The following is a 17,177-nucleotide window of genomic DNA, read 5'->3' as shown; positions in this document are numbered from 1 at the left end:
GAGTACCGGGCATCCAGCGGTGCACGCGGGGACTGGCATCAGTATACTCAAGCGACGGGTGAGGACTGAGTGCTGGAAAATACTCATAAATCCATGCCTGCAGAAGCGTCATATAACCACTAATCTGTCTCACTGATGACCTCGACGCAATCCCCAACTGCCGATACAAATATGCTAAGGCAGCTGTACCCCAGGCATATGTGCTCACCCTATCCAGATCCCGCAGTAAACACAGATACGCTATAGGCACCCTGGTCCCACTCTTATCAGCAAAGAGTGTGCAGCCTAACAAAAATAACAAATAGGCTCGTGCTGCACACTCTATCCTCTGCTGGCTGTCTCTATCAGATACAGAGTGAAACTGAGTCCTCAGCCACTCCATCCTCACAGACTGACCGCGCGATGACAGTACCTCCTGACGCGCGTCTCCAGCTGACACCCCCAACAACTCCACAAGTAGCTCCTCAGCATCCCGATCACTCATCCTCTCAGGAGAAACTGCTACTGAGGCACCTGCGACAGGAATCCCTAAAATGGCGGATACATCATCCAACGTGATAGTGATCTCGCCAAATGGTATATGGAAGGTGTTCGTCTCGGGCTGCCATCTCTCTACGAAGCCCGAAATCAGAATCTTATCGGTGAATCGATAAGAGCACTGTACTAACTCTATGAGGCCCGACTGCCTCAATAGTGCTTTGAACCTGGTATTTGGTTGGTTTGAAGACCACCACTTCCATTCACCAACCTTGGCAGTATGGTTCATGCACTTTAGTGGAGCCCGTTCCTGTAATATAAATGTATAATTACTACTACTTTATAAAACATCAATAAACAAAATATAATGCTATAACAAATAAACAATACTTGTTGCCTCCAGATGGAAGCTGCTATATGCGTCCTGAAACTGATCAGGACGGACTCATCCTCTGGACCTCCTGGACATGGTCCAACGGACTCATCGTCTTCGCCCCTAGCGGGCATATCATCATGCTCTGACTCAGGAGAGGGCGATGGCATATGAGCAGGCTCGGGAGAAGCAATCCTAGCACGACGTCTCCTAGCTGACGCCGTAGGTCTAACTCTGGAGGGACCGGGATCCATGTCTGAAAATATAGAAATTCAATGTTAGGCTATATCAAAGAAAATAATTCAATTGCATACATAAATGATAAATGATAAAACAAGCCAAAAAAGAAACAAGTTACTTCTTGGAATCTACATGATTGGGTTTTGTGATAAATAATTCAATGTTACTTCAATTGCATACATAAATGATAATTCAAAAGTATACGACTCGTAAACTCAAGACATAACTCAATAATAGACTTTACCTAAAACTATGCCGCAGTTCTTAGTTTTTGTTTTTAGTTTTTGTTCGTTAACTAATGTTGTGGTTTTATTATTTGATAGAGCATTTGATATGAGATAATCATTCCAAGATCAAGAATGACATCGATGAAGGTAACAAGATCATCATATTTGGATGCACCATGTTAATGCTATATGATAATGATTCTAAATTATCCCTACTTCTCAAATTACTATCTAATCTAGTAATGAAAAACTTGTCCTTGATGTTGGGTATCCAATTCACCCTAAGGACGTGATCTAGGCTAAAATTTGGGAATAAAAATAATCCTTAGTCTAGCAACAGAAAAAAAAAAAAAATTTGGATTCGGCCCCATGGGGACCAAGATACATTGGGTCGGCCCCATGGGGCCGAACCAATGTATTTTGGTCGGCCCCATGGGGCCGACCCAATTGCAGCGGGTCGGCCCCATGGGGCCGAACCGAAGGCACTGGTTCAAAGAACCAGTGCCGAACGATTTGGGGAGGCGGGGGGGGGGGGGGGGGAGCTACCTCGAGGTGGTCGTGGAGGCGCCGGCGAGGTGCTCGTTGCTCGGGAGATGGCCGGGGAGGTGGTTCCGGGAGAAGCCGGCGAGGTGGTCGGAGATCGGGAGAATGCCGGCGACGAGAGGAAGAAGGGGGAACGGGGAGGGTTTTGGGCGTTGGCGAGGTGCTTTGGGCGGAACAGTTCAAAGGGAGACGGAGGGGGTTTGGCCGCCGGCGAGGTGCTTGAGGCGAGGTTTTTTGGGCGGAAGGGAGAAGCCGGCGGGTGTTTTGGAGGGGAAGAGCGGGGTGGGGGGGGTTTGGGGGGTGTAGAGAGCAATTTAGGTGAGGGGGTGGGGAGGGTGGGCGGTAATTTAGGAATTTTTAATTTTTTAGGGGTGTCCTTAGCAAATGGGGGGGTGTAGAGAGTATTTAATTTTTTTTTAATTTTTGGGGGGTGTCCTGAGCAATAGGGGGGGTGTATATAGAACCACCCCTCCGAAACCCATCTTTATGCTCTCGCGAGTCTTCCAGTTCTTAGAGGGCAGGAGTTGTATCTTTTGCACGAAAGAAGGATTCACCTTCCTTCGCGGGCATCCACCGTTGGATCACGAAACATGCAAATGACTAGAAGACTTCGGGTGCTTTGAGAGTTGTGCGTGACGAGATCCAACCGTGGATGTTGTGGAAGAACATTAATCATTCTTTGGGCGAAAGACACAACCCGAACCCGTCGAGTTGCTTCCCTAAAGTAGTAGAAGATCGTAATGGAGGAGTAATTAGGGGGAAAAAAAAGCCCGACCTCCCCTTTCCTTCTCTCGTTCGGTGGCGGTCGTGATGGTTGGACTGCGGTCATCGAGCTCGGAGATGGATCTGGACCGGCCGAACATTGAGGAGTACCTCACCACCGACTCCATCGAAGAATCCCCCAAGAAGCTCCACTTGTATCCTCCTCCTATTGCTATCCTCTTCTCTCTAAAATCCCTCCCCTCTTTTGTTTTCTTAATCTTTATTTCCTCCTTTTCCGTGAATTCTTTGGTTTTTCGTCGCAAAAAGGAATCCTGACCTACTAATTCTTTTTTATCAGGAGGGACTTGCTCGACATTTCTCCCACGCTGACGGAGGCCGCTGGTGCCATCGTTGATGTAAGCTGCGCTCTCCCTCTCGTTCTCATCTTTGTTTCTTTTGATGCTGACCAGTGGATTTGGACTCCAGAATCGGATTATATGTATATAAAGGGTTATGCAATGAGATGATGCTACTGAGTTTTATGAAAATTAGGGTTAGTAAAGGTTCGAATTATGCGTCAAAGTGTCTGTTTTTTTTATATGGATAATTCATTTTGGTTTTGTTCGATAGGCATGGTGTGTCAAGTGTTGAAGGCTTGAAGCTATTTGATTTAATGGAAAGATGCTGCATGTATTTTAGAGTTCTTTGTGGCATTCGTTTAGGTTCTTGAGTCTGGATGGTTTGTTTTAACATCGAATTTTTGATGTCTGCAATTTAGTTTGGGAGAGGTCTGTTCTTGACTATTTGTTGGGGGAAAATATTTTTCTTGATTGACCAGACTTGAATTTTCTGTTCTCCATATTTTCATGGGTAGAATTGTGGATGTGGATTGCAGTGTAAATATCAATTTTTGGCTCATCATTGTTGCTTCGATGCTATCCTTTTTTGAGTTGGTGTCAGCATTAAGTTGCTCAGAGCTTTACAAGGGTTGGAATTGTTTTTTACACATCAATTATTGTTGGGGAGGTCTTCCCCTTTCTAAACAGAATTTAAGTACCTCTCCTTATTGGAGACCTCTCATATCTTTTTTGTATATGCCTGTACCATCTCAATCAATTCTCCATTGTCCTTAATTTGTGCAACTCCAACAGCTCCTCTAATATGCAGACTGATAATTGAAGGTAACTATCATTTCTACACAACTATAGGGGAACTGGTATCTGATTTTTCATGGAGATTTTATGAACATAACTCTCTGGAAGGTGTTGTTTCTCAGGTCTGATTGTCATGCTTCATACAAAATTGGATTAGGAATTGGAAATTCTAGTTTAATAGTGGGTCTCATTGCCTAAGAATTCCTAGTTGTTGCCTTTACTTCTCCATGTAGCTGTATAGACTACTAGGTGAAGCGGTGAACTTATGCAAAGTTAGGTGAAACAAATGTTCATCTCACTGTAGTTCCATAAATGTTGACTTGATAATGGGAAACAATGCACATAAATCATCACTTTAAAATGTTCAACATTACTATGATTTTCTTGTATTAATGATGGAAAATTAGGACATGTATATATTGTTTATGTAGTCTTTTATAATGTGATTTTTATATTTCTTATTCAAGTCAACTTATCTGATTTTTATTTTGATATGTTAGTCATAATAAGTAGAGCATGTCTTTCCTGCCACATTTCTAATACTTGTAGATCCATTTTAAGTTTTTTTATTTAAAAAAATATATATTTTATTTTAGATAGATTGCCTTTGACATTTGTACTATTTCATCCAGGATTCTTTCACTCGGTGCTTTAAATCGAATCCTCCAGAACCCTGGAATTGGAATGTCTATTTATTTCCCTTATGGTGCTTGGGAGTGATTATTAGATACGGAATTCTTTTTCCCCTAAGGTATGAAATAATTTCTTATTGTGAACAACTAAACATGAATAGCCATTAGATTTTAATGGAAACAATACAAGGTGCATTTATAACTATAGTTCGCATCTTAGCTGCATAGTTTTCTCTTTATGTGCTAGTATATTTTCTATATTGCAATCTAGGTTGTTTGCGATGGCTACTAGGTGTTAACTACTAAGATGATGGATGATATGATGGATTGATTAGATGTTAACTACTAAGATGCTGGGAATCAGCAAACTGAGTTAGAGCCTTGTGGTTGCCATCCCTCTTAATGAATTATTCGTATAGGGTGACTTTAACAGATAGTTAAATGATTGTTAGGCAAAAAGAATAAACAGGGTCTATAAGCTTTGTAGACCTTTGTATTACCAGTCTTTGGTCTTAAGTGACAGCACTGTTAAATTAACCAACAATGTTATAGGCTAACCGTGTGGAGGAACTTTGCCTAAAAATACACTCATGTTCTGCATGTGTCCTTAAGCCAGGATGTGTTGAATGCTTTTGAAAAGTGGACCTTGTAAATTTCATGGTTAAGTTGAGAAGGAGAAGAGTTTGGTTTTTCGTGTTATAATAACTGGTTGCTCGACCACTTTCAATTCATATTGGAAATACAAAAATAACAATCAGGGAAAGACTGGAGCCTTCATGGCTAAAATCTGGGTATTAGTCTACTTGGCCAAGCTACAAGTGTTGAGCCCTTATAATCATATCTATCTCGTCAGAAACAAAAGGTTGTCTTCTTATGCATCTGATTTTTTTTTTTGGCCAATCTTCTGCAACTGGATACTAAATGTCTGCAAGAGAGAACAGATTATCATGAAGCATTTTGAGTTGTTCTGCAGTGGGGAGTTAGTTTACCAACACCATTTTAAATTATATCAATGTATTCCACTCATCACATGAGGTTGTCGCCGAGCACTTTCCATGATTGGTGAAAAACTTGAGGAGCAAAGTCAGATGGGTTGCAGTTATATAATAGAACACACTAATAAAGGCAAACCCCTAACAAAATTTAAAAGTGGGGAAAGGATCAAAGTTGCACATGTTGCAGGTACATAGTACAACACACTAATGAAGGCAAAACCCCTATGGATGAAATTAAAATGGTCTATGACCTTTTATTCAGTCTAGGATTACAATATAATGAATTGTTTTTACATAGTATAATCCAACTGACCATCATATATGCTTATCTAACTCAATATGTATCAACATGTTTGCTTGGTTGATACTGAAAGCATGCATTAAGATGAGCCTTCATGAGGGTCACAATTTTGATCAAAACATTGGATTTAATGAAGCGTTAGTAGTAGGATGAACATTTTGAAGGAAGTGCTTTTGTCTGCTCATAAAAACGATAAATTGCTTGAAACCTGGATAGAACTCTGGTTGGCACAATAATAGCAAACTTAATTTGGTCAGAAATTTGGTAGTGAAGCTTGACTATCACTCTGGATTGGAACAAGCCATAGCATGATATATTGCTTCAGTTTTGGAGTGTCTTCTTATTTCTTGCTCTTGAAGGAGATGGGAGCCTCCCATGAAGTTATGAAAGTTGACAAGTGAGGATTGATTAATAGGATCACCGACATAATCAACAAGGTAAGGTTCTAAGCTTTAGAATGTAAATGACAGAACAAAAACGAGTGACAATAGGGAGACTTGTACATGAAGACACTTTGACATGGGACAACAGCTATGAAACCCAAAAGATGACAGAGGGCCACTGCCTCTTATCTTAAACTGACGCTATAAATATTGGTTTAGGTGGTAAACTTCATTTCCTTATACAGTGCTTAACACTTAAACAGCCTATATCTTTTCCTATATATTGAACCTAAGGCCTGGAAGATGGTTTGGATTTGTGGTTGTCTTCTTATCAGCTATACAAAGGGATGAGGCTTTTTGTTTATGTTCTTTGCTCCAGCAACCTTATCATTTATAGGGAGGGTATTTCCATTTAATATATACAAGATTGATGCATTTAATATTAATAAGTGAGCGGTATAGGGCTGTTAATGGGCCAGTCTGGCTTGAGCATCCTGAAGACCCAGCCAGAAAACTTTGGCCCTAAAGCGTGGTTAGGTTTGAAAGTTAAAAGTGCAAATGAATTCAGTTGGGCGAGGCTAAACTATGTGGTGAAAAATAAATTAGGCTTGATTTTGGCACAGCATGCCCTAAAAATGTTGCCGAGGCTGTTGTTCAGCCCAGGCGTGGTATCCTCAGGCTAGGTTTAGTTTGGGCCAGCCTTGGGCTTGTGGTTTGGAACCCTTGCTTAAATCATGCTTGGGCTTAACCCAGCTTTTTGACACCCCTATAAAGGTAAGTCATCAGAGTGGTACATGTTAGTATCATGTATATGGTTGTCTTTTCTTGCATTTTTTTATGAAGATAATTAATCTTTTGCAGTTGAACTTTCAATTGTATACACAATCTTTTTAACTCCCATTTTTTCCCATTTGGTGCCATGCGCATACTGGTGTAGAGTTGCAGTCTTGACAGCAGGGTGGCTAGTATTCTTTGCAGCCTTTATTCCTGCACATTTCCTGTTGACAGCTCATAATAAGTGGAGGCGTAAAATAGAGGTGGGCCGTAAAACTCTTGTAATTAAAATACTGCAGCTGGACTTTAATGCTTGTATCAAATATTACTTTATTCCAAAAAAAATTGTTTCTGTATTTGTTGCTTTATTTTTGTTTTGTTTTATCTGTGCATATGTGTAGTTTAGATTTGTAATTCTTAAATTGGTAATCAAATTTTAGTTTCATTTTCTAGTTTGTACTCTTCCTTCATCTTCCTGTTAACCTGTTCCTTTGTCACCTTGTTAACTAGAAGTGGACTTTCATCTTCTATCCCCTTTTTTCAGTTGATTTATATATTAACTCTTAGTTGTTTTCTAATAAGAGGTAAGAACAGAAAAAGAGAAGGGAAAATACCATTTCATGCTTAGTATAAAGCTAGCCATAACAACATTAATATGACTTTGCAAGCAAAACAAATAAGCTTTGTAAAGGTCAAATAATCAATGTAGAATTGTTAAGCATGACAAGTTGGTTTAGGAAGAGATTGCAAATAAATTGTGTCATTAAAAATGAAGTCTTTATGCCTATATAAAAAGAAACCCTTAATAAATGCTGCAACAATAAGTTCGTGTCCAAAATCAGTTTGGTCATTAGCTAGGTGTATATTTGTAGTCACCTTATGATATAGCCATACACATGAACACATGATATTATTGTTTTCTTGGTTTCATAGTACAGAAAGATTGAAAGATGGATTGAAATATCTATGATTTTTCATGTAGAAGTGTAAATGCATGCAAAAAGTAGGTGCTAATTATCTTGGTTATATTGTCAATTCTACTATTCTACCATATGGCACGAACTCCCGCGATGTGGCCATGTGAGAGGCTTGTCTAACCATATGCATTTTCGTGCCTGCTTTTCCCATTTTCACCCCTCGCCTCTCCCTATTCCATGTTTTAATGTCAAGGTCAGAGGTTCGAGTCCTTCTAGCATTTATGATTTATTTATATAAATTTTATTTTTTTAAAAATAAAATAACATTTGCAACCCATGCACCACATTCTAGTATTATTGTATAACAAGAAGTAGATATTTGTTAGTTGATCAGCTTTGAGGTCAATATAAGTTGTGAACAATATGAGTTTAACATAGAACGGATTATAGAGGTAGAATTGAGCACTACAAGAAAAATTTTGAAATAGCATTGGTTGCATAAGAAGCACGTGAAAACTAACTGAGAAGGCTTAGTTACCTGGAGGAATGTGTGTGGAAGTTGGCTTTGATAAATCAAAAAGAAGCAAGGATGGAAGGAGCTCTATTTCTTTGGTTTATTCTGCCTTAGAGATGATTGCGGTACCCGATGTCAGATAGTTTCTTCTTTCCTCTCTATCGAGATTTCTCTAGTGTTTGGTGAACTATGGAGGTTTGCTTTGAGTCCCATATTGGCCTATTAAGACCTGCTTTGTATGTCTAGATTATCTGCTTGTTAAGTGATAACTTCAGCATGCTTTTATATCGTTTAGGTTTTTGCATCATTGCAGTGGGCTTCTTGAAATTTTTTTGTTTGCTTAACCTGAATCTAGAATGTTGACATATGTCGAAAGATTCATGAGGCAAATGGGATTAGCATCCACTAGCTTGTTGGCACCGCGCTCCTAAGCCAATACTGGCAGAGTTATGCAGCCTGAGTTTGATCATCAAGAATTACACTTAGAGATCACACAAAAATTGAAGCCAAACTGGCTTGAAAAACCATTCCGATCCATGAGGCAAATGGGATTTGCATCCACTAGCTGGTTGGCACCTCGCTTCTCAGCCAATGCACTGGCCGAGTGATACAGCCCTAGTTCATTCGATCATCAAGAATTATGCTTCGTATATCACCCAAAAATTGAAGGGAAAGTGGCTTGAAGATGCATCAATTCGATAAAGGAAGTTCGCTCGGAGAACTGTCTTATTAAAATGTCAAAAGCCACCCCTTTTTACAATGTAATAGAAACATATATAGGGCATGATCCATAACCCTAATTCAAGTATTAAATCCTAGGGCTAAAAACGGATCAAATACGGGCCGGATATTGGTATATCCATATTTATTCTAAACGGATAAATATATGAATCGGATATTAAGCATATTAATATTCATTTTAAATAGAAACAGATATAAGTTAGATATTAGTTATATCCATATTTTCTCTATCCGAATACGGTGATGAATCAGATACTATTTAGATATTAATCCATGTTAAGTGGAATTCAGTAATGAAAACTAAATAAATGACATATAATCGTAAAGGATGGAAATGAAATCCACTATCAAGATCACAAGCAATACACCATAAGTAAGTAATGGTCTAAAACATAGTTATTAAACTTGCACAAAGATTGATTTGACCAAGGTTTGGATCACTATCCAACCTGAGTTGTAATAAAAATGTATTAAAAATTAAAACTGTTTAAATAAAATATATAATATAAAGTATTAAAAGTTTTCTATATTAAATACTTTTTCATTGCAGCATGGATAAAAGAATCATGAATTATTTATTTTTAAAGAACCTTTAAGAAAACATTATATATGAATATAGGAATATGTTGAAATTTTTAATATTTTGAGTATTTAAAAAAAAGGTTTTCAAAATACTATAAAGATAAATGAAGTTATTCATTTTTTTATTTTTTGTCAAAAGGAAAAGGATTGAATTTTTATGAACATAATTAATTATTAAAATATAAAATACCACAAGATGTTTGAAATTATCACATTTTATAATGTGAACAAGCTTTGAGTAAGTATAATAAGTCATAACCATACAATAGAAATCAATCTTGTCACGATGGCTGAGTAGTATGCAAAAACTCAAGCTGTGTTGGGTTTGATCCCTTGTATGGGTGTGTATGAAAGAATTTTTCCCCCAATTATTAGGTGCTTGTGGACATTCTAATATACATACATCTGGATCCATATCTGGATCTAACTAGATACAAGAATTTCTATCCAAATCCAATCTGAACCGGATATGGAAACAGATTTGGTTGGATAATATCTAACCCATTTTCAGCTCTATTAAACTCCGTACAGAAGCATAATAGAAATAGGGCTCAGTGGTAAAGAAATATACTGAAATTGTTCTACAGCAAATATAGAAACCTAGGTAAAATTTGATATTGTCTCCAATAGAAAAATGTAGGAAAATTCAGTGATACTCGTTTACCGGATGGAAATAGAATCAAATATTTACTTGTCAAAGTTGTCATCTGCTAATCTGCTAGCTCCTGCGAAGCTTGCCATGGCCCAGCTGATCAGAGTACCCACTGGCTCTACCATGTGCTACATCAGAGAGATTCCAGTATAGATAGGTTGATAGATAGATGAGAGAGAGAGAGAGATCTTTGGTAAAATAAATTCTAATAACCTGCTCTGCTCTTTGATGTATAATGAAATGTCATCACTTTTCATAATGGTGCACAAATCTGACTTGTAACAGGACTGATTTTAAATGTTATAAATGTCTTTAACACCTTAAACCCACTCTTCAGCTCCTTTATGTAAATAGTAAATGACTTATTATTGAAGGAACAGAGTTATCATTTGATGTTCTAAATAATGATGCTCAGATAATCCAAGTCAAATATGACCTTTACATATTCTTAACAGTGCCAGTCATGCAAAATGCATAATTGAAACTTATGTGGCCATTTTGGCTATTGAAAAAGCAAACAGGTTGTCTGTTAACTGCAATTTGCAGTTTGAAGGTATGAATTAGTGAAGTGGCCTTACTTTGTTAAAATAGCAGTTCCATTTTATGTTTTGGATCCATCAACTCTTTTATTGTTCCTTATTGTCCTTTCTTCTATCACCAGTAATTTCAGATAATAAGTTCACGGTAAGAAACTCGGGGTGGAGGGGAAGTACCTTACCTCTCAGAGTCTCTAAATAGATATTTCTTTAAAATTTAATTTGGTTGTGCATTAGGTTGCCAATTCAGTTTGGGACCAATTTAGTTTGCTCCTTCTTAATAATTTATTGATATATGGTAGGATATCCTGGCTGAGTTAACTGTTTTCCCTTTTTCTCGAACATATTGTCCAGAGGAAGTTGGTTGAGATGATATGCAGTGTCTTTGTTGCTTCATGGACAGGGGTGGTCAAGTATCATGGGCCTCGTCCTAGCATGCGCCCCCAGCAGGTTCTTTCTATACATATTCTGCTAGTTGTCCATCATATGTTACTTTTATGTGAATACAACTTTATTTGCACAGGTATTTGTTGCCAACCACACTTCAATGATTGATTTCATCATACTAGAGCAGATGACAGCATTTGCTGTTATCATGCAAAAGCATCCTGGATGGGTCGGTAAGGGTCTAGAATGTTATTTTTTAAAAAATTTGATATCCTTAATTTTGTATTAGTTTCTTTTATGTATGGTTTTCAGATTCTCTTTTCAATATCTAGTGACTCTACTTCATTTTCTTTTTTGATTTTATGAAAGGATTTATTCAGAAGACTATTTTGGAAGGTGTTGGTTGTATTTGGTTCAACCGTACAGAATCAAAGGATCGTGAAGTTGTGGCACGAAAGTAAAAAAAAAAAAAAGGCTTCTTTTGATTTACATCGTGATTGTCTCTGTGCATGTTTATGGTCTTGATAAGTCGAGCTTTCGTTTGTAGGTTAAGAGAACATATTCAAGGAGCTGACAACAACCCTCTTCTGATATTTCCAGAAGGAACCTGCGTTAACAACCATTACACTGTCATGTTCAAGAAGGTCATATTCAATCTCCTTCATATCATTATAGCTTAGATCAATATAATAAAACTTTGTCTGCTGAGGTTGAGTCACATCCTGTATTGCACTTTTTGAAAATTTTTGTATCATGCATTTAGACCAAAACAAGAAACGTTTGTTCTCTTTTTCCCCTATATATTACCAATGAAAAGAATGGTTTGCGCAGAAAGAAATTTTGTATCTTTGAAATTTGCTGATCTGCTCTATTAGTTATTAAATTTATGCTATTTATTCCGGAACTGAAAGACATTGGTAAAATTATCGTTCAATATAGCATTTACAGTCCTGAATGTTGCTTTTTCACTCAGGGTTCACCAAACTGAGGTAAATGAGGGCTTAGGCAATGAACATTAAGTGGTTAGGCTATCTATAGTTTAGCCCAAGGTTTGCCATACCGGTTGGCACCGGTGTATACTGACTTTACTAATACCGAACCAGTATGCCGTACGGAGGGCGTACCGAATGTCGGTACGTCGAACTGAGTACCGTACTAGGCATACCAATACTGTAATAGAATGGTACCGGTGTGGGATCTAGTATTGGCAAGTCTGCATTCTCAGCACATATTAACAAAGCAGGAAGGGCACTTTCATGTTGGCTCACAGGTAGACCTTGTTAAAATAGAGGCAGTGTCCTGAAAATTGCATGTCCTTGCCTATGTGTAGTAGATATGTATTGCACATCACATGTTCAACCTTGAGCCAGATATGTAACAGGCATTATCTCTTGCCTTGAGCAAATGTAGTTGGCTAGGAACATTGGCCCCATATCAGCCTGCAAACAGGCGTTCTATTGAGAAGTTATAGGGAGAACAGTGTATTTGTACAGTGGTAAGTTTAATAATTGTCTACTGCAAGATAATTCATGTTAATTATCATTATTCCATAATTATTAGCTGTTGAAATGTTTTTGTTGACCTTTTATTTGAGCTGAAAAATTATTGGTATTTTTCTGCCTTGTGTCTAACTCAATTATTTTGTCAAGGAGGTTTCTAAGGTTTTTTTAAATTTTTATTTAATATTGTCAGCATTTCCAGTAAGTCAATTAATTGTTTGGAATAGTATACTGTTCTCTTATTTTCCAACATATTTGTTACTTAATAGATGATACTGTTTGTTTCTGTTAATTGACTGATCTGATGTGCTTTACACAGGGGGCTTTTGAACTTGGTTGTGCTGTTTGCCCAGTTGCAATAAAGTACAACAAAATTTTTGTGGATGCTTTCTGGAACAGTAAGAAGTAAGAAGCAATACGAGAAACAGTTTAGATAAATAAGCATCCTATGTTTTTTCGTTGGTTCTTTTTTTCCCTTAGTATATTGTATCAAAGCAAGAGGTACTTTGAACCAAGCTTTGCCGTAGAGATCTATACTGCCCTATACGAGGAGGTTACTGAGATTTGGTTTGGTATATGAGCAGAACCGGTCTAAATTGGTTCAAACCAAGGAGTCATATCTGCTTTCTATTACTACTTTTGTGATGGTATACCTTATATAGGAGATAAATTATATATTAGCAATATCCACATTATGCAAAACTAGCAATCCATTTTACTGTATCAATGAAAATTAATATCTTATGATCAAGGTAAGCTTGTTTGGGATTTCCAAGGTTAACTATTAGCATCGAAGTTTATCAAAGTGCAATTGGATGATCAATCTGAATTTGAATCATAGACTAGTTCCCAATTACTGATCAGCCACTGCATTCTAGCGTATATGGAAAATTGAAAATAGTAATGACTTCTGGCTTATCTGTTCGGCACCTTTCACACAAAATGACACAGGTTAACCTGTAACATCAAGGATTGTGCATTGATGCTTCTGTATTTGTACGCTATGTTTTACTGGTCTTACATAAGCAGGTGACAAATATCTTATATTAAGGATCATGACAATGTGTCACCCGTGGAGCTGACCATATGCTCTCCACATAAAATTGACCTATGATAATCACATGACTGTGTAAGTTATCAACAATAATTTGAAAGGAAAATGTTTATTAAAGTATGCTAGGATATTGTTACTGTGGGATAAGAGCCATAATCTTATCAGTATAAAAAAAAAACAAATGGACTAAATAGGGTGCACATGAAATGGATGGTACCAATAGGATTAGCATGCCAATTTGTGGTTGACCAGACAAATTGGGAATTGGCACTATTGATCCTTTTCTACACATTCAAAGTTACATACTAACTCATCATTGTTTGCCCACCTCCCCTCCCACCCACGGCCAGCTTGATGCATGACCTTGTCATGGACTACTGGCTTGTTTAAGCTATATGATGTTATTATGGACTTAAATTGCTTTGCTGTATCTGACAAATAGTTATTTGTTTGTCAGGCAATCTTTTACGATGCATTTGTTTCACCTTATGACATCATGGGCTGTTGTTTGTGATGTTTGGTATCTGGAGCCTCAGTACATAAGACCTGGAGAGACGCCCATTGAATTTGCTGAAAGGTAACATATTTTGCATCTTCAAGTATGATGCATCATCGTAAAAATGAGAAATTTGATCTGCTAACGTTTGGTCTGCTGCATTGCTTATGTCGTGTAGGGTTAGAGACATGATTTCTGTTCGAGCTGGTCTCAGAAAGGTCCCATGGGATGGATATTTGAAATACTTCCGCCCGAGTCCTAAGCTAACAGAGCGGAAGTATGCAAGATGTCTCCTTTTATTTGTCCACATTCCTCTCACAGCATTAACCAAAAAAAAAAAAAGAGAATTTTTTTTAATCTGCACAGTTGGATGTCATATTCTGAGTTTCCATTTGCTTCTCTCTCTCTCTCCCCCTCCCTCCCTCACCCCTCCCCATATTATCTGAATCAAAAAATTTGCCTCTTTTTCAGGCAGCAGATCTTTGCAGAGTCAGTCTTGCAGCGTTTGGAGGAAAAATAAAGAGCCATTGTGCGTTCAGCCTGAATGTGCCCCACTCTGGAGATCTACCATTACAGTATTGATATTCCTTCCTTCTAATTTTGAAATTCTATCTTTTACCGTGGCTATCATATTTTGATTTGGGAGCTCTTGGAAATGCCCAGCTTGCACTATGATGGGAATCGATAAGCTTTTGTAAATTAGCAGTGGTTATTATCCCAATGGAAGTAGTGTTTATATAAAGTGCATTTGGAGGCGTTAGGCATATTCAAGTCAGAAATATGAATTTGGAGCTCAATTAAGAACACATGCTGAGTGTAATCCAATACATTGGTTTCCTCCCTCTCTCTCTCTCTCTCTCTCTCTCTCTCTCTCTCTCTCTCTCTCTGTGGTAAAATCAATTGCCAACTTGTTTATATCTGTGATTTCTCATCTTAGATTACGACTTGTATCCATGCATGGTATTGCAGTGAACCATGAAGTTTATATAAGAGATCAATGGCTAGCTGTAGTAGCTTCAATTACTCAAAGAAACTCTAATCGTGCCTTTATCGGGTAGCCGGTGAAGTGTCAACAGCACGCCACCAAGGAGAGGGCCCCGCAGGAAAGTTAATGCCTGTGTGACTTTATTGGGAGATTTCTGCATTGAGCTAGTACTGCTCTTTCGGCGCTGCTTTATAGGTTGCCTTGTGATGGTTTCTGTTACCTTTTTTCTGGGAGCATCATTGGAGTTCTCTTTTTCATTTGAGACGCTTTACTCTTTTGTATCGTGACATCTTAGTTTCGCATCCGTGCCTACCGTCATTAAACATTTTCAACTATTCCTCACCGGATGGAAACATTTGAGCAATGTTCCTCATTGCAGTGCTTGGACACCCTTCTTCTAATCGTGTGCTCTTTCACTGTGAATTCCTCCAAACATAAGGATGGATCTTGTCACTGCCATGTTTGTTAATGCTAAGAGCCGGTTGGTGCCGACACGCCACAAAAATCCACGCCATACTGTATTTCTGACGGCACCACCCGGTTCTTTTGGAGATGATGATATGCCTTGTAGAGCTGAGGGAATGACTCCCTCTTGGACCTCATGTACTTCCATAGCTCTCCTAAGCTCAATGTGGCTCCTCCTGTAGTTTTCTGTAATTGTTAGGTAATGAAGGGCACCAATTATGTGCCGCAGCCTGCAGATGGTGTTTTTCATCTAAGAGTTTCTACCTCTGAGCTTCTTAAGGTCAATTTTGATGGATGCGTGCTAGACGGTGGCAGGAGGGGTGGTGTAGAGTTCATCATTAGAGGCTCGGACTCTAAGGTGGTTTTGCTGGTGGGTGCTAGATCTTCGATATTTCTGTTCCAAATGTGGAGTTGACGACGGCTTGGGCTGATTTGTGTTAAGCCAGGCTTATTCTACAAGCCAACACAGTTGTGCTTGAGGATGACTCGGCCATGGTGATCGGTTGGATCTAGGAGGCATCGGTGGCGTGGGTAAGTGCCATCCTCTGCTTCGAGATATTTGGACTATATTAAGTAGAGATGTTACCTTTCAGGCTAAGCATGTATATAGAGAGGCCAATGGGGCTGCATATTAAGTGCCCTCGTTTGTGGCCGACCATTCTGAGGGGCTCAGTGGGTTGGAGAGAGGGAATTGCCTAGAGTACTCCAAAATTTGTTATATTTTGACTTTGTTGGATGTATTCACACTAAATCTGTATGAGTCATCCATTCTAGTAGCAAAAAAAAAAAAAAGCACGAGCCATGTAAAGGGCTTCCTCCAAACCTAGCTGAAACCACTGCTCACCCATGTCGCAAGTGTTGCTCTGCCAGCCAAAGCAAGAACCGTTCAGCTAATCAAGCCAGCTATAGCTCAGCTTCATGGAGAGAATTGCATGTAATTCTAATTTAGTCAGAGAGGACTGAAGTTGTGTAACTATTCTTGGCATGGGATTGGCTTCGGCAACATCTGCTACTCCTTTTCCCTTCCATGGCCGCTTCATGACTTCCGTTGGCAAGTGTTATGGAGCAAAATGGAATTTTGCTGGAGAGTTCATGTGGAAGAATTAGAATTAATCAGCTGCAGAAGAAACTGGTATAGACTTATTGGACGTGGTTGGTTGAGGACCTATGGTGGATCGAATAAAGCGCAGAAGAAGAAAATAGTAGCTACTTCCAAGGAGCTAAGCCTCCTTAGATTGCAAAATGCAAGGGAAAACACTTCTGTAATATTTATTCATCATGCAGAGAGGTTATATAATCTCTTACAATGCTCTAATAAAGAAAACTACAATTCAGCTGGACCATTATTGTCTCAACTTCTAATTTCAAAAAATCATAACTAATTGAGAACAATTCCCTTATTTAAGATACTGCAAATATAGATAGAATATAATCAGCTAATTATTGGCAATCCTACCTAACCAGTCAATTCTTGCCTCTCAATTTGATCTTCTAAAATAGTCAAGGCCAGCACGTAACAGAAACACAAAAAGTTTTCCAATGTATTGG

The 17,177-nt window shown here is 38.4% G+C and overlaps 1 protein-coding gene and 1 long non-coding RNA gene across 2 annotated transcripts; both read left to right on the top strand.

Moving 5' to 3' along the window:
- Positions 1-2,570: 2,570 nt before the first annotated feature.
- GPAT9 (glycerol-3-phosphate acyltransferase 9) lies at positions 2,571-15,021 on the top strand. Its single transcript, XM_008787614.5, has 12 exons — positions 2,571-2,777; positions 2,921-2,978; positions 4,349-4,467; positions 6,965-7,064; positions 11,098-11,193; positions 11,267-11,363; positions 11,500-11,587; positions 11,678-11,774; positions 12,949-13,034; positions 14,141-14,260; positions 14,358-14,456; positions 14,651-15,021. The coding sequence occupies exons 1-12, from the start codon at positions 2,671-2,673 to the stop codon at positions 14,697-14,699; spliced, it is 1,116 nt and encodes a 371-aa protein (XP_008785836.1). The 5' UTR covers positions 2,571-2,670; the 3' UTR covers positions 14,700-15,021.
- LOC148714519 (uncharacterized) lies at positions 3,005-3,365 on the top strand. Its single transcript, XR_015975016.1, has 2 exons — positions 3,005-3,115; positions 3,193-3,365. It is a non-coding gene; the product is annotated as an uncharacterized LOC148714519 (long non-coding RNA).
- Positions 15,022-17,177: the final 2,156 nt, after the last annotated feature.

Source organism: Phoenix dactylifera, chromosome 2, assembly GCF_051530095.1.
Source record: "Phoenix dactylifera cultivar Ajwa chromosome 2, Ajwa_hap1_PhDact_Kaust_v1.1, whole genome shotgun sequence".
Lineage (NCBI taxonomy): Eukaryota > Viridiplantae > Streptophyta > Magnoliopsida > Arecales > Arecaceae > Phoenix > Phoenix dactylifera.
Note: the sequence above shows the minus strand (reverse complement) of the source record. Positions and strands in the feature narration are given on the sequence as shown.

Coding starts and splice junctions, on each gene's coding strand:
- GPAT9 (XM_008787614.5), top strand. CDS start 2,671: ATGGTTGGACTGCGGTCATCGAGCTCGGAGATGGATCTGGACCGGCCG. Junction 11,775..12,948: donor ACACTGTCATGTTCAAGAAG/GTCATATTCAAT, acceptor TGCTTTACACAG/GGGGCTTTTGAACTTGGTTG. Junction 14,261..14,357: donor CCCATTGAATTTGCTGAAAG/GTAACATATTTT, acceptor TATGTCGTGTAG/GGTTAGAGACATGATTTCTG.